Below are 23,757 nucleotides of genomic sequence, written 5' to 3'. Positions count from 1 at the left end.
CCACAACTTAGGTCTTGAAGATGTTAGAACTCCATCATGGGAGCTGATCTCTGATTGAAGCCTTTAATCACTACCACTATGCCAATAGTTACAATGAAATTTTATTCTCCGTACCATATACTACTGTTTCAGAAGATGCTACTCCTGTTACATTTGGGATCAATTCCTTCTTTTGTTGGGTCCTTCCAGTGACTACAATAAATTCAATAAAATCACTTTGACCTTTGCATATTGGATGCCCGATAATACCTAGTACTCAAACCAAAAAGACTGGAACGCTCCTTCTTCACTTTCTTTTCTGTATTTTGTTTGGGATTTAAAGAAAAAAGAAGTGAAATGCTGATGCTTTGTTTAAATTTCTAAGCCATATTATTCCATTCACAGAAAGAGTGTTTCTTTGACTGAAACCAATGACAATATTAGTTGACCAGCTGCCTGGCTGAAAAAGAGCATTAAACTATGTCAGAGTGTCTGGGTTGGGAGCAACTGCAGACCAGCTGAGGTAATATTTCCAGTCCCCAGCAAGAAGAGTAAGCCCAAATCCTGAGAACATTTAAGCACAAGTAATTTGACCCACACAAGTATTCCCATAGATTCATGTGAATAAAATTAGCTTGTGTTTTAGTGAGCCCCACTCTAGAGCTCCACCTAGTGACCACAGGGGAGTGTAGCAGGTGTGAAGGGGAAGAGGGACAGAGACATTGGAACAAGACTGGGCGCCTGGGGCCCTGATCAAGAAGAGCTCTTTTTGTAGCTGCCTAAGAGTCACTAGAGCTCTGAGACAGGAAAGGGCGGACTAAATTGGAACTAAGTAAGTACCCAACCCTGAGACAAGATTCCTTATTTTAAAATGTGGCCCTTAAAAGCTTCTGGTTCTGAGTTCAGCCAAATGTGAAACCCAGTATCGAAATGCCCTTTATAACCTATCCCACATAAAGCTGGATGTTAAATTCCTTCCTGTGTGACAGCAGCAGTGTGGAGAGGGTACAGGGCATTATACCTAGCAGCACAGCTTTGCTGGTAGATGCTTTTCAGATAAACTAATGGGCATTCTGAACTCCCTAAAGTTCAGGTGACAACAAATCATTCCCAATCAAGCACCTTCTAATAGAAAAAAACTTCTTTAAAACTGCATGCTGTGGCGATGCAGATCTCCCTGTGTTTCGTGTGATAGGGTTAACAGCACAGAAAGGACTCACTTGCAAACAGTGCAGGCAAAGCAGTTCGGATGGTAGGTTTTCCCCAGAGCTGTCACTACTTCTCCTTCCACGAATTCCCCACAGCCATTGCAGCGGGTTCCATACATGCGCTGGTAATCCACAGAGCAGAGGTATTCCCCGTTCTTAATGAAAAAACCTCCTTGGGCCAGGTCACAGCCACACACTGGAAAAACAAAAACAAGCACAAATCAATTACAAGATAAATCAGGCTGGCGGGTTGGAAATATATAGCTATACAAATAGCATCCTCCCCCATATGCTTTAGGAGATCTGGGTTATGTCACAAACGAGATGAGTTTGGTAGTCTCAGTCCCCTCTATAACAGAGCTGTGTCTTCAGCCCAGCACATCACATGGTGAATGACTGACATTCTCTGGCTACAAGAGGTTGTTCACTGGCAGAGCAGTCTATGAAGGCCTGCAGAGCGACAGTTTGTGGGGGGGACCCTAGCCACTGTCATGAGTCTGTCAGTAACATGCACATTACAGTTCACCAGAGCTGCAAAGAAAAACAGTTAAGAAAAATAAAATTGGAGAGTCTAGATTATGTATTGTTAAAGGATGTAGTAGAAGATACTGGCAGCAAAGGAACTGGCTTCACGTCCAGCAATTACTAAGGGCCATGCTTTATTGCAAGTTTCTGCAAACACTCACCCATGCAATACACTCTGCGATTATCATATCTAACCCAATTTTAAGAAATTGCAGATTCTGTGCAGATTGCCCTGTCCGAGGGAATGTGTCCTTGGAAGCCACTGCAATGCCAGCACAGAGGTCTACAGGATTTAGAGTTATAGTGATTTCCCTTTTTATTAAAGAAAACAAAATCCTGAAGGCAGATCCTTTGAGTGAAACTGCTCCTAGTTGAATTCCAGTGAATGCACACACAATATCATCTAGCAAATGCCTTATGGACAATTTTAACTGAGGCTACATCCCTTTTGCTTCCCAGTTCTGATGATGTGCATGGTGCAGGCCTCACAGGCAGGAGACTGCATGGAAATATAGGGCTGGAAAAATTGCTCCAAGCTAGGAAAGGTTGCAAGTGCTTTGGAAAATAAGATTAAAATTCAAAATGATCTGGAGAAACTGGAGGAATGATCTGAAATAAATAGGATGAAATTCAATAAGGACAAATGCAAAGTATTCCACTTAGGAAGAAACAACCAGTTGCACACATACAAAATGGGAAATTACTGCCTAGGAAGGAGTACTGCGGAAAGGGATCTGGGGGTCATAGCGGTTCACAAGCTAAATGTGAGACAACAGTGTAACGCTGTTGCAAAAAAAGTTAACATCATTCTGTGATGTGTTAGCAGGTGTCTTGCTTACAACACTCAACAAGTAATTCTCTCGCTCTACTCCGTGCTGATTAGGCCTCAACTGGAGTATTGTGTCGAGTTCTGAGTGCCACGTTTCAGAAAAGATGTGGACAAACTGGAGAGAATCCAGAGAAGATCAACAAAAATGATTAAAGGTCTAGAAAACATGACCTGTGAGGGAAGACTGAAAAAATTGGGTTTCTTTAGCCTGGAAAAGAGAAGACTGAGGGGGGACATAACAGTTTTCAACTACGTAAAAAAATGTTACAAGGAAGAGGGAGAAAAATTGTTTTTCTTAACCTTTTGAGGATAGGACAAGAAGCAACAGGCTTAAATTGCAGCAAGGGAGCTTTAGGTTGGACATTAGGAAAAAGTTCTTAACTGTCAGGGTGATTAAGCACCGAAATAAATTGCCTAAGGAGATTGTGGAATCTCCGGACCAGCATTGGAGATTTTTAAGAGCAGGTTAGACAAACACCTGTTGGGGTGGTCTAGATAATACTTAGTCCTGCCATGAGTGCAGGGGAATGGACTAGATGACCTCTCGAGGTCCCTCCCAGTCCTGTGATTCTATAAAAAAATTACTAATCCTGCCACTGAACTGGTGGTCTGTGTTGATGTGCAAGCCTCGGAGATCCTGTCAGACAGGGCGTCATAAGGCACGGAGGCCTCTTCCTACCCATGTAACACCACGCTGAGAACAGTAAAATCCTAGAAGAGAAACAGCAAATTTGAGCAAGGTGTTTGGTCAAGAGTTAGGTACACTCTCAGTCACTGCACCCAAGGACCTGTTCTTTCCACCTCCAAGAGAGGCATTCCAGGCTCCAGTGGACAGGGCCTGCAGAGCAGCGATGGTCCACAGAGCAAAGCCCTTTCATGAAGGGAATGGTTAGAACGTGGGACTGGAGTCTGAATTTCTGTTATAAACAGTCATACCCAGCTCTTGTGTAGTGCTTTTCATCAGCGGAGCTCAAAGTGTTTTACAAATGAAGTATTATCCCTATTTTACCTGTGGGGAAACTGAGGCACAAAGATGAAGTGACCTGCCCAAGGTCACCCAGCTGGCTAGTAGTAGAGCCAGTCCAGTGCTCTAGCCACTAGGCCACAACTGACTAGCTCTTCTCTCTGTTGCATTGTACATCCTTCGGTAAGTCAACTTCTCACTAAGCCTCAGTTTCCTCACCCAATTCAAGGGGAGCTAACACCTCCCTGCCTTCCAGGGGGGTTGTGAAGTTTCACTGACTGGTTTGTAAAGCACTCTGAGATCCCTGTCTGAAATGTGCTATACAAGCAGTAATAATTTTTCCATGCAACAACAATGGAAGTTGCTGGAATTATTTGGAAGTTGCTGGAATTATTTAGCAGAAAAATAATGCAGATGCAGTCAGCAAGATAGCTTCCTCAAGGAATACAGTATATAGAAGGAAACCAAAAGCTAAATCAACAGGGGCAGGGAGGAAAATTCCCCACAACACCTGGGTCTGGGGTCTGACCTTCCCAAAGTCATTCTCCCAGCTCCGTGTGCCAACTTATAGTCCTTCCCCCAACCACCTGTGCAAGAGGAACAGGAAGAAGCAGAGCGGAGGCTAACCCCTTCTGGACTGGTGGTTAGATAATGCCTCCTACCACAGGCCACACACAGCATCTCTCCGGACTGGTCTCCGATTTCACTGAAAAGCCATCAGCCAGAACATAACGTCTCGTCTGAAGTCCTGGCTCCAATACCTTAAAATACCGATATCTGCTTGGATGGCTAAAGCTGATATCGGATTATGCAACCATCCTCTTGGGTCACATAAAGAACACTATAAAATGCTCCCGTCTCCTTTTCTCCTTAATCTAGCTGTGAAGCTGCAGTACAGTGTTGAGGGCCTGGAGCTACAAAAAGAATGTGGGGGAAGGGGGAGGGGAGCAACCATGGTAGGTCATATTTAGACCCTCTTACGCTTGACAGTGTCTCTTTAAGCCTACTCATCAGGCCCATGCCGTTCATGGGGGGGGGGGGAAGCTAGTGGTTTCAATTTCTCAAAGGTACAGTCAGTAACTAGCCCCAGCCAGACAGTGAAGCCAGCTTACACAAGCCATGCACCCGCAGCCCAAGCATCCCACCCTTCTCCCATTCACTCGTCCAAGGTAGACTTGGCCGGTATCAAGGAATGCAGGAGGAAAAGACACCGCTCTAAAAATAGAACAGATTTTACTATTTAATGTACTAGCGCAGTCTGGCAGGAATGATCTCTTTGTAAGTGCATGTCCCATTAAAGAGGCTTTCTTGGCTGGCTGGCGTTTCCGTCTGAAAGAATGAATATCTTAGAAATGTTCTCTGGTTTAGGTTAAGGCCCCTCCTCCCGCCACACGCACCAGCAGATAAGACTGGGTCACTCTTCCGTCATCGCATAAACTTCTTCCCACTGCTTAAAACACTTAGCTCTACTTTCCTCTGGGCTTTGAAGCTATTGGGTGGCTGGGTGCTAAACCTTTGGTACAGGGAGAAAATAGTGGTGCAGATGGAATTTCATCATGTCAGACCCTTGTCAATATGGGAGAGACTAGGCAATCATAGCCCAGGAAGTTCTGATGGGCTGAATCACAGTTAGCTCAGCCATACTGTACTTCCTATACAGTTCATAGATTCATAAATTCTAAGACTGGAAGGGACCTCGAGAGGTCATCGAGTCCAGTCCCCTGCCCGCATGGCAGGGCCAAATACTGTCTAGACCATCCCTGATAGACATTTATCTAACCTACTCTTAAATATCTCCAGAGATGGAGATTCCACAACCTCCCTAGGCAATTTATTCCAGTGTTTAACCACCCTGACAGTTAGGAACTTTTTCCTAATGTCCAACCTAGACCTCCTTTGCTGCAGTTTAAGCCCATTGCTTCTTGTTCTATCCTTAGAGGCTAAGGTGAACAAGTTTTCTCCCTCCTCCTTATGACACCCTTTTAGATACCTGAAAACTGCTATCATGTCTCCTCTCCGTCTTCTCTTTTCCAAACTAAACAAACCCAATTCTTTCAGCCTTCCTTCATAGGTCATGTTCTCAAGACCTTTAATCATTCTTGTTGCTCTTCTCTGGACCCTCTCCAATTTCTCCACATCTTTCTTGTAATGCGGTGCCCAGAACTGGACACAATACTCCAGCTGAGGCCTAACCAGAGCAGAGTAGAGCGGAAGAATGACTTCTCATGTCTTGCTCACAACACACCTGTTAATACATCCCAGAATCATGTTAGCTTTTTTTGCAACAGCATCACACTGTTGACTCATATTTAGCTTGTGGTCCACTATAACCCCTAGATCCCTTTCTGCCGTACTCCTTCCTAGACAGTCTCTTCCCATTCTGTATGTGTGAAACTGATTTTTTCTTCCTAAGTGGAGCACTTTGCATTTGTCTTTGTTAAACTTCATCCTGTTTACCTCAGCCCATTTCTCCAATTTGTCCAGATCATTTTGAATTATGACCCTGTCCTCCAAAGCAGTTGCAATCCCTCCCAGTTTGGTATCATCCGCAAACTTAATAAGCGTACTTTCTATGCCAATATCTAAGTCGTTAATGAAGATATTGAACGGAGCCGGTCCCAAAACAGACCCCTGCAGAACCCCACTCGTTATGCCTTTTCAGCAGGATTGGGAATCATTAATAACAACTCTCTGAGTACGGTTATCCAGCCAGTTATGCACCCACCTTATAGTAGCCCCATCTAAATTGTATTTGCCTAGTTTATCGATAAGAATATCATGCGAGACCGTATCAAATGCCTTACTAAAGTCTAGGTATACCATATCCACAGCTTCTCCCTTATCCACAAGACTCGTTATCCTATCGAAGAAAGCTATCAGATTGGTTTGACATGATTTGTTCTTTACAAATCCATGCTGGCTGTTCCCTATCACCTTACCACCTTCCAAGTGTTTGCAGATGATTTCCTTAATTACTTGCTCCATTATCTTCCCTGGCACAGAAGTTCAACTAACTGGTCTGTAGTTTCCTGGGTTGTTTTTATTTCCCTTTTTATAGATGGGCACTATATTTGCCCTTTTCCAGTCTTCTGGAATCTCTCCCGTCTCCCATGATTTTCCAAAGATAATAGCTAGAGGCTCAGATACCTCCTCTATTAGCTCCTTGAGTATTCTAGGATGCATTTCATCAGGCCCTGGTGACTTGCAGGCATCTAACTTTTCTAAGTTATTTTTAACTTGTTCTTTTTTTATTTTATCTGCTAAACCTACCCCCTTCCCATTAGCATTCACTATGTTAGGCACTCCTTCAGACTTCTCAGTGAAGACTGAAACAAAGAAGTCATTAAGCATCTCTGCCATTTCCAAGTTTCCTGTTACTGTTTCTCCCTCCTCACTGAGCAGTGGGCCTACCCCGTCCTTGGTCTTCCTCTTGCTTCTAATGTCTTGATAAAAAGTCGTCTTGTTTCCCTTTATTCCTATAGCTAGTTTGAGCTCATTTTGTGCCTTTGCCTTTCTAATCTTGCCCCTGTATTCCTGTGTTGTTTGCCTATATTCATCCTTTGTAATCTGTCCTAGTTTCCATTTTTTATATGACTCCTTTTTATTTTTTAGATCGTGCAAGATCTCATGGTTAAGCCAAGGTGGTCTTTTGCCACATTTTCTATCTTTCCTAACCAGCGGAATAGCTTGCTTTTGGCCCTTAATAGTGTCCCTTTGAAAAACTGCCAACTCTCCTCAGTTGTTTTTCCCCTTGGTCTTGATTCCCATGGGACCTTACCTATCAGCTCTCTGAGTTTACCAAAATCTGCCTTCCTGAAATCCAGTGTCTCTATTTTGCTGTTCTCCCTTCTACCCTTCCTTAGAATTGCAAACTCTATGATTTCATGATCACTTTCACCCAAGCTGCCTTCTCCTTTCATGATGTAAGAGAAGAATAGAATATTATAATTTGCACTGAACAAGGCAAACGTTAAAAGAGTCCAGACATCATGTGTATTCTGGACAAGTTGCCATCATGAGCATGTTGAGCTGCTGATTTTGCAACCCGGAAGTTGTTCTTAAGTCAGTCTTTTGTACTGGTTATCCGTGTGCATGTGTCACATCACCACCACCTAGATTAGACAGCACTTTGATGCCAACTGATGGCTGCATAACATGCAATTCCCTACGACAGAGAGTTTTACTGACAAGGATGTAATTTTACCGATTTTACTGGTAATAGGATGTAATTTCTCCATCAACTACCTTGGGGAATTTATGCAACACACCGAGCGAGCACAGAGCTCTCTAAAAGGTCCAATGGTAGCTTAAGCAACCACCACCTCTGGCAGAATCCTCATTGAAAATTTGTTTGTGAATGAATTGGTACCAGATGACAGAACAAGGAGTAATGGTCTCAAGTTGCAGTGGGGGGGGTTTAGGTTGGATATTAGGAAAAACTTTTTCACTAGGAGGGTGGTGAAGCACTGGAATGGGTTACCTAGGGAGGTGGTGGAATCTCCTTCCTTTGAGGTTTTTATGGTCAGGCTTGACAAAGCCCTGGCTGGGATGATTTAGTTGGGAATTGGTCCTGCTTTGAGCAGGGAGTTGGACTAGATGACCTCCTGAGGTCCCTTCCAACCCTGATATTCTATGATTCTAATTGCTAGTAGTTGAGTGCACTGGTCTTTTCAGTGATATTTCCTATGATTCAAGGGGAGTTACGTTCTACACAGGTTGTGTGGGGAGAATTGGGCCTCAAATATTTGTGTATTTTAGAATTTACTTTTTTCCCTCTAGTTTTAGAGAGAAGGCATAGTCCCGAGCTTTGAAAGGAATTTTTATTCATCTTCATAAGGTGACATAATAAGAACCATCTGAATATTCATACTGAACAGTAAGAAAGGTATCTGGCATTTTGGTTTCACTCACTTCTACTGCACCATCTTGTACAGCTGAGTCAGTGAAATTCAGTAAGCGAAGCTGCCTTCCACATTGTAAGAGGACACAGCCATATGCCCTATTGTTCACGATAGCCCATCAGATTTTTTTCAAAACTGCTTAATTAATTTAGATCAAATTGCCAAAGTCATGATTACTAAGCGACAGTTAGACGAGCAGCTTTCGAGGTGCTTTCCTGTCATGGGAAAATGGAGAGAAAAGATGACCTCATGGTTAAGGTACTAGAGTAGAACTTAGGAGATCTGGGTCCAGTTCCTGGGTGGCCACCATCTCCTTTTTAGACCTAGGACGACTCACTCACCCTCTCTCTCTCTCTGCCTCAGACCTTTATCTATTACATTGGAGTTGTACTAAGTAATGAGCAAGTGCTGAGGGAATCGGTCAGCGCTATACTCGGCTGATGCGGCAACTCATGGTGTCGCCATAAGGTGGTCCAGGGACATCTACATAGAACACATCACCGGACATCAGCAATTCCAGGAGGGATGTGCTGGAGTGCTGATGAGAAGCGCAGTCAGGAAAATAACTGAAATACTTCCCTCGTGGATTGTATTTTCTAAATGGACAACCTACCTAATTCTCAATTACTCAGGGACAATCTCCACTCATTGGTATATTTTGTTTTCCACAACCAAATCTCTGTACAACTTTTCATGAGTGATGTACCCAAGTATTTGGATTCTAGTATCTAAACTGTATTGTTAAATCTATTCACCTAAATTGGGTTATTGCTGATTATGTACTTATTATGTAATTATTACTGGATTATGACTCAAAAACAACCTCTGTATTTGTGGATACTCTAAGCACTATACCCAGATGTAAAGACACGTTTCTCAACCTATGTATTATACAATTTTTTATATCCTGTGTGTGTGTTGAACATTTAGATTGCAAGCTCTTAGTGAGACACAATCACTGCTCCACTGTGCCTGTACATACCTAACACAACAGAGCCACCACATGTTAATGTAGTAACAAAACAAAACAACCTAAATCAAAATGCCAGGTAGAAATGGAGCGGTATTTAAGTGCAGGGAACAGTGCAGTACTAGCAACTCTTCCCTGGGTTTCACATTTCTGCAGACACAGCATTAATATTTCATGTGCAAACAAATTACATTTCATGGTGGCATTCAAACTACATCCAGCCAAAAAGTCAATTACCAATGACTTATGAGAATTACAGACACATTGGGAAGGCTTTATTATGCTGCAAAATCTCTAACACTGATTTGCAAGTACACCTCCCTCTTCTTGCCCCATCTCCCCTTTGTTTCAAGCATTTTCTTCAAATAAAGAATACAAAATTATGTAAGCTAATGTCTAGAAGATTACGAGGCCCCTGCTCTGCATCACCACTTGTCTTCTTGTAGGGTATAAATACTGTGATGGATTCTTAAACCAGATTCTTCTACTAAGGTCACATTAAATGGATCATGGCCCTTGCAAGGTGCTGCTAGTCACAGCAACATGGTAACTGTCATTCTGGTCCATTTAGTCCATTACTATGTTTTCCACAGCGTCCAAACCCAGTCGCTAAGGAAGGGGTAAACCCCTCGTATAGAATTATTGTGCCTTGACATGCTGATGAGGAAATCTCTTCCTAACCTCCATCACTTTGCATTTAGCTTGCAATTGAAAAATATGAGCATTTACACTTGTGTGTGTTCTTTTTAAAAGCTTGACATTGAGGGTAGTCAACATGTAACAGGATCTGACCTAAAAACAGTACATGATCTTTCTAGGTTTCACTTTGCCAAGGGTTCCACTCCCAGCTCTGCCAATGAGTCACCTTTTGGAAAAACCACTTAATCATGCCTCAGTTTACCCACCTACACAATTATTATAATACAACAGGAATTTCAAAAGCACCTAATACAATCTATCAATGGGACTTGTGCTCCTAAGCCACTTTACTTTTGAAAATCCCTCCTATCATGTACCACACGGAAGTCTTGGGCAGCTAACTCATTTGTAAAAGCATTCTGAAATCTTTGGATGAAAGGTATCAACGCAACTATTAGCATCTATTCTCTCATCACAACCACAAGGATTTATACAGGTATCTCTCAGCAGCAGCAATGGGATGTATTTATACTCCCAAGAAGAGGGTTTTTTTTTTAAATTGGTACTTGTGGTTAAACAGCAAATTCTCCTCCGGCCCAATCCAGCCTCCTTTCCCCTCAGTCTCCTGTTCTCCATTCATGCTCTTTGTTCATTGCCAACTGACTCCCAGTTAGTTCCCCTCGTACCAGTAAGCCTGGCTTTGAGTTGCAAGCATTCCTAAGACAAGGCAGCACTAACTGCAGTCTGAACCACCAGCAGATTCATCTTCTTTAGCACATCAAGATGAGAGGGCATGCACTAGTCAGAGGATTTGAACAGGAGTCCCAGCAACCCTATTTTAAAAGGAATATGCCCAGACAATTTAGCATGTGTGTTCCAGTTGCTAATCAGGGCTTTTGGCTACACTGACAAAATGAGGTTCAGCTAGGCCATTAACATCAGCAGCCAGAAAAATGTTGCTGCAGCAAGCTCCTTTAACTCTGAGTCATGGACAGATTTTTTTGTAAATGCAAAGGACGGTATCTGCATTGGCTATACAAATAGGAACAGGATTGAACAGCTTTTTGTGTGCGGCAACTATGAAGAAATGATCATTCTGTCCATAGACCTCCCCAAAGCTTACAATTTTCCTTAGTGCACTTCTTTACGACCATTACAGGAACACCACTGTGGGGGGTGGGGAGGGAGGAAGAAGAGGGGTTTGTTGTTTTCATTTTTATGTAAAAAGAAAGACCATCTACCCAGCACCATTCATGTTATATGCATCAATGCCTGGCCAGGCAGTTAAGCAAAACAAACGGGCAGCGATCAGTACCTGCGTACAATGAATGCTGTCACTGACAGTGTGTTCTTGTCAAGTTATTGCAATACAAATATCATGTCATCAATGAAAAATGAAGAGCGCCAGGACAACGACAGCTACCAGGGTACCTCCAGTTTTGGTCTTCCCTTCCCATGCTTATTGGAAGAACTATGAAAGAATTGATTAGCTGTGACAGTAACGACATACAATTCATGCTTGATAAAGCAAAAGCCAACAGATATTCTTTAGGCAGGCATCCATCATAAGGAGAGAGTCCTGTCACCAAGAATTAAACCTGCCAAGCAGTTCTATACAAGAACAAGTGACATTTCCTCTAGAATCTTTTCTGCCTGATAATATGTAAGAAATTCCATTTTACATGATCAGAACCTCTCTTCTGAAAGATAAAAGACACTGAGGTGCATTTCCACATAGATCTGTATTTACTGGGGAATCAGAGGCACAAATGACGAGAACTCACTAGTTTGCTCTTTTTAATATGATCTTTCCCCAGGACTGGAGAAAATCAGCCTTTGTTACACCGAGGCTGCACCTCAAGGGATTCTACATTCCAAGCATGTGATCCTTCTCCCCCTATGAAGAGTGCCCTGGAACAAAGGCATACATAGGAACACAAGCTCGCTCTCTCTCTCTCTCTGTTGAGCTACATGGAGCTATTGTAACTTATCCTCCGAACATAAGACACCCAGCTGGACCTGAGATATTAGCCAAGCGCTACTGGCTCTCAAAGCTACAGGATCTATGGTGTGTAAGTCTAACTATTCCTGCCAAAGGTAGCTGCTTAGGAGCTTAACATCAGTCACTGAGGTTCCCCCGGGGGGAGGGGGGGGTAGGATAATTTTTAAGCAGTTCCTGGGTTAACCATCACTTCCAAGCTTTGATGGAGTCGATGCACGTAAAAAGGGGTCAGACTTTTTCAAAAGTAAAATGAATATGAATTTAATGCCCAATTCTGCTGTTCACATGAGAATTCCCACCAACTGTCATGGGAATACTAGTCAGTAAGGGCAGCAGAACTGGGCCCCGGTAGGATGGAAGTGGGTTAAAATAATGACATGTTCTATTAATCAAAGATAGCTGAAAGACAGAAGCAATGAAGGCAGGTGAGTACACTGGTAAGAGTGGGTTCTATATGGCAACTATAGAGTTGAAGGATCTTCTTTAACAAGACAACTAATAATTTATTGTGGCGCTCTGAGCACCAACATAAACTGAATTAGCCTAAGGCTGATATTTTATTTCATTCTTATGTTTCTAAGCTACAGGAAATGATTGTGTCATTGATCATCTCTCGCTGTTCTCAAGCAGAATGATATGGATACAGGCTGTATTTCTTAACCACAATGATTTTCTTGTTTGAAGGTAAGAAGGAATTTGGCAATGTATCAGTTTACATCTAAACAACCACACACAAAAATCTATTTCTTTTTTGCCTAACAGGAAGCTTAACAGATTCTGTATTTATGGAAACAAGGTTAATATTCTTATTAAAGTCTAAAGTTTCTACATTTCAAATGAACTGATTGTTCCTCTCCTCATTTCAAGTTCCTCTTATCAGCACTTTTCTCCTGTGCTTTGGAGTTATTTAAGGAATGAGTCTACGGTAAAATAAAACAACGGAAGAGCAGATGAATAGGATCAGTATCAGAAGTCACATTGCAGAAGTCTAGTATTAGAATTATAGAAGCATTATTACTCAGTATTAGGAGCCATATTCAGCCTACTGCAAAGGCTGTGACAAAGATCTGGAGAACCTCATCTCATACTTGGCAGTCACTGCAGATTCTCTTCCAGCCTACACATGTGGTACACAAGTTTTGATCCCAGCTATTTGGTGCTTCTTTTGGCATTCCTTGTAGGTCTGGATTCTCCTCTCACTCACTTTGGTGTAAACCACGAGCAACTCCATTAGTTATGCCTGTGAGAAACAACTGTAGGTGAGGTTAGAGTCTGGCCCTTGTCTGTTCATTAATCTGGCCCCATCAGGTCACCAGTCTGGTTCTTCTGTCATCCTATTTGTGAGTGGGATGTCCCATTTACTCCCACGTGTGTACTCAGATGCTGTGTATAATCCCTCGGACTCTTGTTTGCCTCCCAGACAGCTGTTTATTTTATGCTATTTCCTTCCTGGTTCTTAATACCAGTCACTTCTGGCATCGTTCTCTACATAAATTGATCCTCTGTGTCTTTTTTCACCCTTCACGTTCTCTGAGTTATTATGTGATTCAATTTATAATATGAATAACGTGATAATTAAAACAAAATTTAGTCAAGTCAAAAGGTATTTACTCTCCAGTGTCACCCAACCAGCTTAGATTCTCCTGATAATCTCTTATTTCATGCCACAGTTCATTCTTATCCAGTCTTCTATGTGCCAAATATAGCAAGGCATTTGTTCTTTTTAGTGGGGCTGACAGTGAAAGTTTCTGAGGACTTATCAGGACTGAGGTTATCATCTATGTTCATTTCATACCACACCCTGGTGCTTTAAGTTTCTCTTGCCATCTAGCCCCACGTGGCTCCTCTAGTCCTTCCCTCCAAGAAGGGCAACATTCAGGCCACAGAGAATTGTCAGCCCTTAGGCTAGAGTAGCCTTTTCAGCGTGGTTCTGATGGCACTCTTGGAGGTGAAGGTCCCTCCATCCCTCTTCCTGTTCCAAACAGATCAACTCAGAGCCCTGACAAAATACTTAGGCTGGGTGCTGGGGACCAGATTCGCCCCATAAAGGTCTAATTCTGCCCTCCGATGCATCTAGGCAGCTCCCATATTGGCAGTTACGTGAGTCTCTGTTGGTAGAATTGTGCTACTAGGTTTGTTGTTTTTCAAATGCTCACCAAGATGTCAGCCTGATAAGATTTCTGTGGACAGCCTCTCTTTACCCACAGATAGCCACAAAGTAAGATTCCTACACTGCTCATCCATGTGGTTCAACAGTGCTGCTGAATTATCTCTAGGGATGAGGGGAAAGTCCCATCTCCATAGCCCACGCAGTCCTCTGTCTCTCTGCAGAGATTGCCTGTGATGGCCCTGATTACTGTCAGTTGTGAAGGTGATCTTGAGGATGCGGATACCTTTCCACTAGGTACTAGAGTGAGACCTCCAACCATTTAATGCAAACATCCACTAAACGAATACCACACATGATGGTGGAGTTCCAGGTCACATTAGACTTCTAATTTAACTGGTTTGCCTGTCCATAGCCAAAAGACTAGCTTTAGTTCTGTTCAGTCAGCTTTCTTATATTTTCTCCAGAATACTGATGAACAGGAGTAATCTTTTCAAATTACATCACGTTCCACAGAAGAAACTTTTCTGCCTGTATCTGATGTGCGTAAATTTCATTTTCTTTTTGGCACTATAACAACCAATAGCTGCACCTGAAGCACAATGGTAGGCGAACAATAGTCATATATAAAGTAGCAATGTGACAGCTTCCCATAAGAAATATCAGTGTTGTGTGCACCATGCCGGAAACAGTGGTAAGAATCATTCAACCACTTAAAACACCTTTCACATTAAGCTAAGCACTGGCTGGAGATCAAAGTCACTTATGGGTCTGGGGGAAATGAACCTTGCAGAAAATGCAATCAGCAGAAAAATGTCAAAGGTTGGCCTTGGAGAACTTGGCTGTAATTATCCAGATGAGAAGTCTTCCGAGAAAGATTATAAATAAGAAAACCAAGGATGCTGGTGATAGAGTGAAATAAATCTACCTCATTCCTAAACTTCTGGGGGTGGGGGAGGAACAGCCGAAGGACGGATCTATTCACAGAGCTCCTTCAAGCATATAAAGAATCAGCACTGTCTCATTCAGTCAATGCTGTTAGCAGTGAGCTGGCACGTAAAGCACAAACACAAGAATTGAGAGCATTGTAGTTAATGACATTTAAAGCAAACATACCAGTGGCATGCAGAAAATGAGCAGCTCCTACTGATGTCAAAGAATTGTTCTCTTAAATGTATAATTTTGCCATCATGGTGATTATGGATTTTCTATAGCACCCATCAGTTTAGTATCAAAGAGCCAGATGTTTAAAGGTGGGAAATCAATGAGAGTTTGGTACCTAGAGTTACATCACTATGTTGCAAGTTGACTTGAGGGAGTTTCCCCACTCTTCTCCTTTCCTTGACACACATGGCTGTCCTGGGGTAATACTGCTATAAGTTTGGTTTTTAAGAGACCGTCTCTTATTTTCTTCCTGCTTCCTAGAACAGAGCAATTCTCTTCATTCTGGTTATTGTGGGAAAGCTTTCTCAGAAAGGAGGGACTTGTAGCGTGCCCTAAAGATAGCCCGATTAGTTTAATCTCTTCTGCATGTTCCGGTGACCTGGTAGGTCACAGATATAGCTAGGTCCTGACCTATTTATGAAAGACTTGGAGATCAAGATCAATGCCTCGACCTGGATACAGAAACAGTTTGGAAGCCAGTGAGGAATAGGCTTGCAATGCCCTGTACTGCTGAAGAGGAAAGTGGCTGCATTCTGCACAGGATGGGACCTCAGCAGTGCTTCCATGGTCAGTCCCACTTGCTAGCTCATTTATCTGTGTACCTCTTGGAAAGAGCTGGCATTTGGCTCAGCAGCGGAAGAAGGAGGAAACTAATTTCTAGGGGATATGAAAGGAAACAACATGAAATTAAAATTTGTTTTAGGCTAGCATAAGAGTCTGCAACAACAGTGCAAGAACTCTTTAACAGTGTCCACAGCTTGCCTCTTTGGTGGAGCCATCTCCAATCTCTGCTGGATTATAAATTTTGATGTGTAATCCTGACATTACTCATAATTGGCATCTGAGAATGCTCGGGTCCTAGCCCCAAGCCCCCGCACTGGGCCCCCAGAAACTTCATCATCCACTATGATTTTCAAAGTCAGCGAGCAGTCAAATTTGAATAATTCCAAACGTGAGGAATGAATTTGTTTTTTTAAATTAAAGACAGTGCTCACTTTTAGTATCAGACCATCAGTATTATATTGCTTCACAACTATATCTAAAGTAAATCAGTTCATTAAAATGTATCCCTCTTGAACATTATTTATTGTTTGCAGTACAGCAGCACTTACAGGCCACAGTCAAGATCAGGGCCTCCTTGTGCTAGGCACTGTACATATACATAGTAACAAACAGTCCCTGCCCCAGAGAGTCTACTATCCAAAAGTATGTTTTCACTTCAGTGTTGGACCCAGGTGCCGATCACCCAGGCTAAGGACTTGGCTTCGCTTAACCCGGCTGTGAGCAGTCCCACTGCAAAGTACCTGAGTTACTCCATCCTTGCTGGTGCTGTACTCCCCCATGTGTGTTGCTAGAACTTCTGGGAGCATATCCCATAGTTCTTTGTGCTGCAGTAAGAGGAGATGCTCTACAATCCTTTCCCAGTGACTTGTGGGAGAACTTGTCTGTCCTTCTAGGCATACTGAGGGTATAGGGGGAAGGCACTGGAGAACTATCAGCATATAAGCAATTTAGCCTACATCCTCCCAGCTACATGGGTGGGCTCTTGCTTGAGCAAAAGCTAGGCAGGTGACTCATCCAGTATTAAACCAGACAGTCCTGCTTTTCAAGGATTTGTCCCCCGTCCTGTACTCAGACAAAACCAGACATGGCTTTGTTTGGTATCAGATAGGGAATGCCATTTTCAAGTGTGTGCCACTCCACCCCCATGTGGCATGACCTTGCACGCACCATACATCTCAGGTCATGCTGGCATGGCCACGCGCTCTTAAAAATAGCACCCCCAGGGAAGCATGATCTTAAAAATGGTTCCCCATGTGGCATGACCTCACACATACCATGCAGGATCACACCGGCAGGAGCAGGCCTATGCCATTCCTAGAAGTACTGGCATGTCCAGTATTCTAGAAACACGAGTGGCCACTCTAGTGGAAGCAGAACCTGAGTTGTAAGCCACATCTCCAGTCAGACCAGCTAGCCTAAGCTGAAAAGACCACTTTACTTGGATGAGAGGTTTGTGTGTATGGAGACAAAGAGGGTAAGAGACAACACCTGAGTAAGAGCTCAGACTAATTCTGGAGTGAAGAGACACCCTAATTGGGAAAGAGGAAACAGAGAGGTGAAGAGATTTGCCTAAGAGCATTCAACAACAGCCAAAAACAGAACCTAGGTGTCTAGACTCCCAGTCTATTGCCCTATTCACTGGAATATATTGCATCTTTCATCATCCTTTAAAATGTAACAGCTCCCCAAAACACTACAGCAGCACTGTTTCCATTCAGACACTCTGAAAGGCACCATATTAAGAACCACCATATTTATTCAAGAGGCTCCACATTTCATTAAATACTAATGAAAAATTCTGAAACCTAACACTTTACATGTGCAGTGGGCATAATTCAGTTTCAATAATACACCTTCAATCCCACTGTGCCAGGGTGAGCGCAGAATTTCATCTAGTGAATCCTGCACTAAGAATCACTTCCAGACACCAACCTCCTATTTTAAGCAACTGCTTTAAAGAGCTAAATACTAGACACATTGACACCAATAGATGTTTTGTCACTGCTTTCAGTGTGGTCAATTTTTGGACCTAAAACTAATGTTTCCAATACACTTTTGTTCAGCCTTTAGCTCCCTTGCCACCCCTCATGCTTGGGAGGAGCTCCCCATAAACATCTACAAACTACATCGTTATCTCCCTTCAAATCCCTCCTTAAAAATCTCCTTTGCTGTGATACCTACAAAAAATTTCACAATGGTTAGACTGATGGTGTACTGAGACCACTGACGAATATTGTCTCATAGTTTCTTTGTACTCCCCCGTTGATCTGGTCTGTATCCATCTTGTCTTGTACTTAGGCTTTGTCTACACTGGCAAGTGAAAGACAAAATTTTGTCGTTCAGAGGTGTTAAATGTTTTGTCAGCAACAAGCACCAGTGTGAACAGCGCTTTGTCAGCAGGAGCGCTCTCCTGCTGAAAACGCTAACGCTGCTCGTTGGGGGTGGACTTTTTTGTCGGCAGCAGAGCTCTCTGCGCCTTTTAGTGGCACGGCTGTAGCGGTACAGCCATGTTGCTAAAAGCTTCATAGCGTAGACATAACCTTAGACTGTAAGCTCCCTGGAGCAGGGACTGTCTTTTCATTCTGTGTTTGTACAAAATCTAGAACAATGAGGTCCTTGTCCATGATCAGGGCTCTGAGGTACTAGTGCAATACACATAAATAATAATAATAGTCCTAATGGAATGAATAGGAATGAAAGCAATATAGTTCCATAGAATTAAGTTTCTAGAAACACATAGAATAGAGCTGGATGTTTGGACATAAAAGTTTGGACATAAAAATAAAAAAAGCCACAGACACGTCTCTTGAGGAAAATTGTCCCCATTTTTCTATCAGCTTTACTATAGAATTTATTAAAGAAAGAAATCCTTGCTACAGATTTTTTTGTTCCATCTTACAGAAAATATAGAATACAATAGCAAATTATATTTGCTACTACTTTTCCATGAGTGGTTACTTAACCCAGATTTTAATGTAAACCCAAATCATTTACTACTATCCACTATTTGTGCATATACGGTTATTATTTTCCCCCAAGAGAGAATTTCATCTGTTGGGTAGAGATCCTCAACTATTTGACATGTAGCATGTGTTCAAAGTATATCTGTTAGCACTTTTACTATGGTATAAATGTAGAACAAACTGCAAAACCAGCAGAGATCAGGAATACTGCACAATAACTACTGGTAATGTAAATTCGTACGAGAACTTAACACTGGAACAAGTTAATGAGATGCTAAGGAATCAAAATGAAAAGTACTAAGATGAATTCCTGGTCATCCGCACACTGGGCCATGTTCTTAAGTAAGCCAATATGTAAATTCAACTGTCTGGATTTGTGCACATACTAAAATGAGGAAAGTTACATGAGCTCCCTTTTGAGTCTTTTATCATGCCGTATGTTGGCTCATAACCACCCTACTGATGCAATGTGTTCCCATGTGTACATCTGCAGTTATTTTTGTAAATGATCATTAAACCTACAACAAAGCCAGATATAGAAAACTCATAATGGGAGACTGTCAGCTATGAATAGATACAGGGTTTTATTTCTAAGTAAATTTGGGCCATGGAATTTAGAGATGGAAGAGACAGTAAGTATTATATATTTTCTTTCCTGTGAAGACATCACTGCAGTTCTGCATGCTCTTGTCATCTCCACACTCGATTTCTGCATGCACTCTATTCGTATCTATACCTGAAGACCACAAGAACATTCTGCACTGCTAAAAGTTTAACAGTCCACTTACTTAGTGGCTATACACTTCTTATGCCTATGCTCCAGGGACTGCACTGGCTTCCAAATCATTTCCTGGTGTAAATCAAGGTCTTGATTTTTCATAGTTTGGTTCCTATGTTGCTCAGAGATCAACTCTCTCCTGAAAAATAATCTTGCCCGTTGTGACATTGATACCAATATGTGAAAAGCAGTAGCATCAAACAAGACAGTTTAGAGGGCCCAAAAAAATCAGCTTAGCCAGTCAAAGGAACATCAGGGTCAGGCTGATGTGAAGCAAGATGAACTACTCAGCAAGAAGAGAGGAGCATTTTGCAAGCTAAAACAAGATATAGGTATCAAGATAAAAAAAAAAAACACTACTACATTTCTTTTCCTGGTCTGTGGAAAGGTCTGTAAATCAACAACTTCTTACCATCTACAAGTCAACTCAAACTCTCTCTTTCTCAGGCATATTGTCATTCGTCAGCATGTTAACACGCATGCACCATGTTCTTTAACTGAGTCATAAATATACCCTTTCTTAAGGTTATTTCTTTCTAAGCTCAATTATCTTGGAATATTCTTTTTTTTAAAAATGGGCCCAAAAATTTCTTACAAAAGAACAAAAACTAGTACAATGATATGCGAGTCTGAGGACAATTCTTTTAGTCTTTCACCATGTACCACAAGCGACTTCCAGCCTACGCATCATAAATCACAACCTGAGAAGAGTTCTCCCACAGCCAGGATTTCAGACACACCTGGATACAGAATTCTGTCTGCTCAAAAAATTCCATCCAAATGGCATACCACGTGACTATCTTTGTAGATATTTTTAGTCAGGAGCTCCTCAAATTTGATTGAGCAAGACACCAGTCCCTATGGCTTTCACATCCCCAAAACGATGGGCCCAAGCACCTATAAAGCATCCTCTGACCTTCAGTTTTCAAAGGGATCCAGTAACTTATTAAAACCTAACATGGCATCTGTCAACATTTATCGTCATCCAACTAGTGCAATTAATTCCATTTCCTGTCAAAAGTTCAGTTGACGATAGAAACCCTAGGCCTACCGAACCTAAGCTCGGCGTCAACAGATGGGGATTTAAGGCCGTTGATGCCAAAGTGCAATACAAGAATCCCCTTGTTAGTGGGATGATGAAACCCATTATTTTGCTCCTGTCAGCATCGAATGGGAGGATTAAATTAACAACTAGGTGTTTTCTTCAATATCCAATTGATACCATCACCTGCAAAAAATAAGTAAAATAGGAAACTATTGTTTAAACAAGCAGTGAAAGAGAAACCTGTCACAGGAGACAAACACATTTCTGCTGGTTACAGCAGATCGAGCATCCCATGGTAATATTTAATGTCAAGTCAGGAGTCTAAATGAGCAGGCCAGATTCACACTTGCTGATCCAAACTACACCTCCCTGGCCTGCTGAGCCAACTGGGTAGGGAAGAAGTGCCGCTGCAGAGAGCAGGTGGCATTTCTAATGTTATACTCTTAAGGAGGCTTTGATGAAAGATGATGGCTTTCGTTTCCACTGGCAGCATCAGGTAAGCCCCACCACTGGATCCTACTTAGATTTGCTAAAGCAGTGCATCTCCTGGGTTCAACCCCCTTCCAGTCAGAAAGTTGCTGACACTCCCAACCAGCATTCCCCTCCTCACTCCAACACTGCACAAAGTTGTGGGGAGAGCGCGATCACTTTGCATCAACCCAGCCTTCCCATGGCAGATTTTCTAGCAGGGACCCTTCACCTGAGATACAAATCTAAAAGCAAGAGTAAGAAAAACACAAACATGTTGATGAGATATGAAAAAATCATTATCAACTTACTACTACACGGACAACGACACAGGCAATTTCTCACTAGTAAAGTCACACTAAAATACACATTAGAGAGCTGTTTCCCCATCACAAAAAGGTCTTTTTGCCCCGAGCTTCCGCTAGCTTCCTACCAATCTCAGGATTCAATTCCTCTCCTGGGTTTTCTGAACTCTGCACAAATCTAATCTGTCTGATTTCATACTGACTTTCTTTCCCCACAGAACTTTCCCGGGGTAGGTAGGAGAGGGAGTATCCCTCTTTCACTTGTGTTGATCTCCCCCACCTAGCATCCATCCATCCATCAACTCTCCCACTTCTTCACTTTAAACCTCACACTAAAATCTTAACTTTCCCTTTCCCACCCCCATTTTTGGGCACTAGATACTATGTATGAAGGATGCAAAAGTGCCAACCCAAGCATTCAAAAATCATGAGTCAGGTCCCAAAAATTAGGAGATTTTTAAAAACAATGAATTTGGGATGCTTTTTATTTGCCTTCTGGTGCTGAAACATCTAGGATTCATGTTTTCAATTTTTTTTTAAAGACACTAGGGAAAGAAAAGTATTCTTTTAAAGAATTATGAGATTCTCAGGTAATAACTTGACTCCAGGAGCTGAGGCTCTAAGAAAAACACCAAATATCAGATGCCTTGCATCTGAAGAAGTGAGGTTCTTACCCACGAAAGCTTATGCTCCAATACTTCTGTTAGTCTCAAAGGTGCCACAGGACCCTCTGTTGCTTTTTACCAAATATCATGAAACTCTTGACTAAAATCATGAGAGCTCGCAACACTGAATGATGTTTATATAAGGATAAGATGGATAATAATGTTGCTGCAGATGAACATCTTAAATATAAGCTGAATGAACAAACTGAAGGATTTCATGAGGAAGATTCTTATCAGCCTTTCAGAGCATGAGGATGCCATGCGAGTTACTGATACCCTCTGAGACCATGTCTACACACAAAATTATGTTGACCTAACTTACGTCAGCATACAGCCAACACGCTTATTAAATCGCTTGTGTGCGCACACACTTGGCTCCTTGTAATGGCGGGGCACATCCTCACCAGGAGGACTTGTATTGTCAGTGTGGGGCATCGTGCGATGGCTCCTCAAGCCAGTAACAGTCGATGTTAGCAACGCAGCGTCTACACTGCCACTGCATCAACCTAATTACATCAACTGTGACTCTACGCTGCTCGGGGAGGTGGTGTTACTAAATGGGCATAGAGAGGCACTTGCATCAGTCGGAGCCAAATTTAAGTCAAGACACTTCCCCAGCTAGGTCAACGCAAGGCAGCTTACGTTGATCTAACTGTGTAGCGTAGACAAGGCCTAAGACAGGCTAATTTTGTTCATTACATTACAATTTTATTAGCTAAGTCATGTTATTTCCCCCTCAAAACAGTTTGTAAGACTTCATGGGATTTTTGAAGGGGATTCAGAATTATTTGTAGAATTATGGAAGGTTGCTAAACAGATACATTGCGGGGCCTAATCCACGAATTTCCACAATATTCCAAATCTCTCCTCTGACATCATTGAACTATAAATAGCACAACCTCTCCAGAACTCAGTTTGCAGTATTATCTTCCCCCACTTGTATCATCTGGTAACAGATCAAAGGTCAAAGAACGAAGAGTTTAAGACACATTCCACAAGGTTGCTACAGTGTCCGCTTACATGACCTTAGTTTTTTCCCACCCCTTTAAGGGCGGAAGATCCAGTTCAAAAAAGTCAGATTACAGAGCAGCCCAAGACCTAAACAGAGTTTAAAAAAACACACAACAAGCTCTTTGGATTGCAGATGATGTAGGTTTCCAAAAAATGATCACATAATTGAAATGGAAGGATCTGCTTGTGATCTAAATATCCCATAAAGGGGTCTGTAAGTACAATATTGCTATAGCTCCTTTTGACTACTCATGAGAAACATCTAATCCATGAAGGGTAGTTAGCATGTTAGTATTCACAATTATGAATACTACTTCGTGCTTATTTATAATAATTTTTTTCCTTACCAATGAAAGCTAATAATTACTCTTCCCTCACAAGATGTTTGGGGTTTGGGAATGCTTCCAGTATGACAAACCTCAGCTTGGTCTTGTAATTCAAAAGGGGCATTAGTCAGAAATTGCCACTGAGCCACATCTAAGGTTTTTAGCACATCTGTGATTATTTCACTGCTGCATTCAGACTGAAACACTTGTATAAAGAGGAGGTGCCTTCACTTCCACCCATTATCATGCTGCTGGTTACACAGCGACAAACATAATTACATGCACCTACGTCACATGCTTGACACTGGGAAGCTCTAGGGCAGTGGTTTTCATATTTATTCCTG

The 23,757-nt window shown here is 42.1% G+C and overlaps 1 protein-coding gene across 25 annotated transcripts in view; it reads right to left on the bottom strand.

Moving 5' to 3' along the window:
* ABLIM1 (actin binding LIM protein 1) overlaps window positions 1-23,757 on the bottom strand; it is a 325,251-nt gene that overhangs the window by 146,067 nt on the left and 155,427 nt on the right. For all 25 annotated transcript variants that reach the window (XM_034776055.1, XM_034776057.1, XM_034776059.1 and 22 more), the window contains one exon: window positions 1,200-1,383. In XM_034776055.1, the coding sequence (XP_034631946.1) occupies window positions 1,200-1,383 (184 nt within the window). The remainder of the gene's footprint in view (window positions 1-1,199; window positions 1,384-23,757) is intronic.

Source organism: Trachemys scripta, chromosome 7, assembly GCF_013100865.1.
Source record: "Trachemys scripta elegans isolate TJP31775 chromosome 7, CAS_Tse_1.0, whole genome shotgun sequence".
Classification (NCBI taxonomy): Eukaryota; Metazoa; Chordata; order Testudines; family Emydidae; genus Trachemys; species Trachemys scripta.
This window is presented reverse-complemented; position numbering and strand designations above follow the sequence as displayed.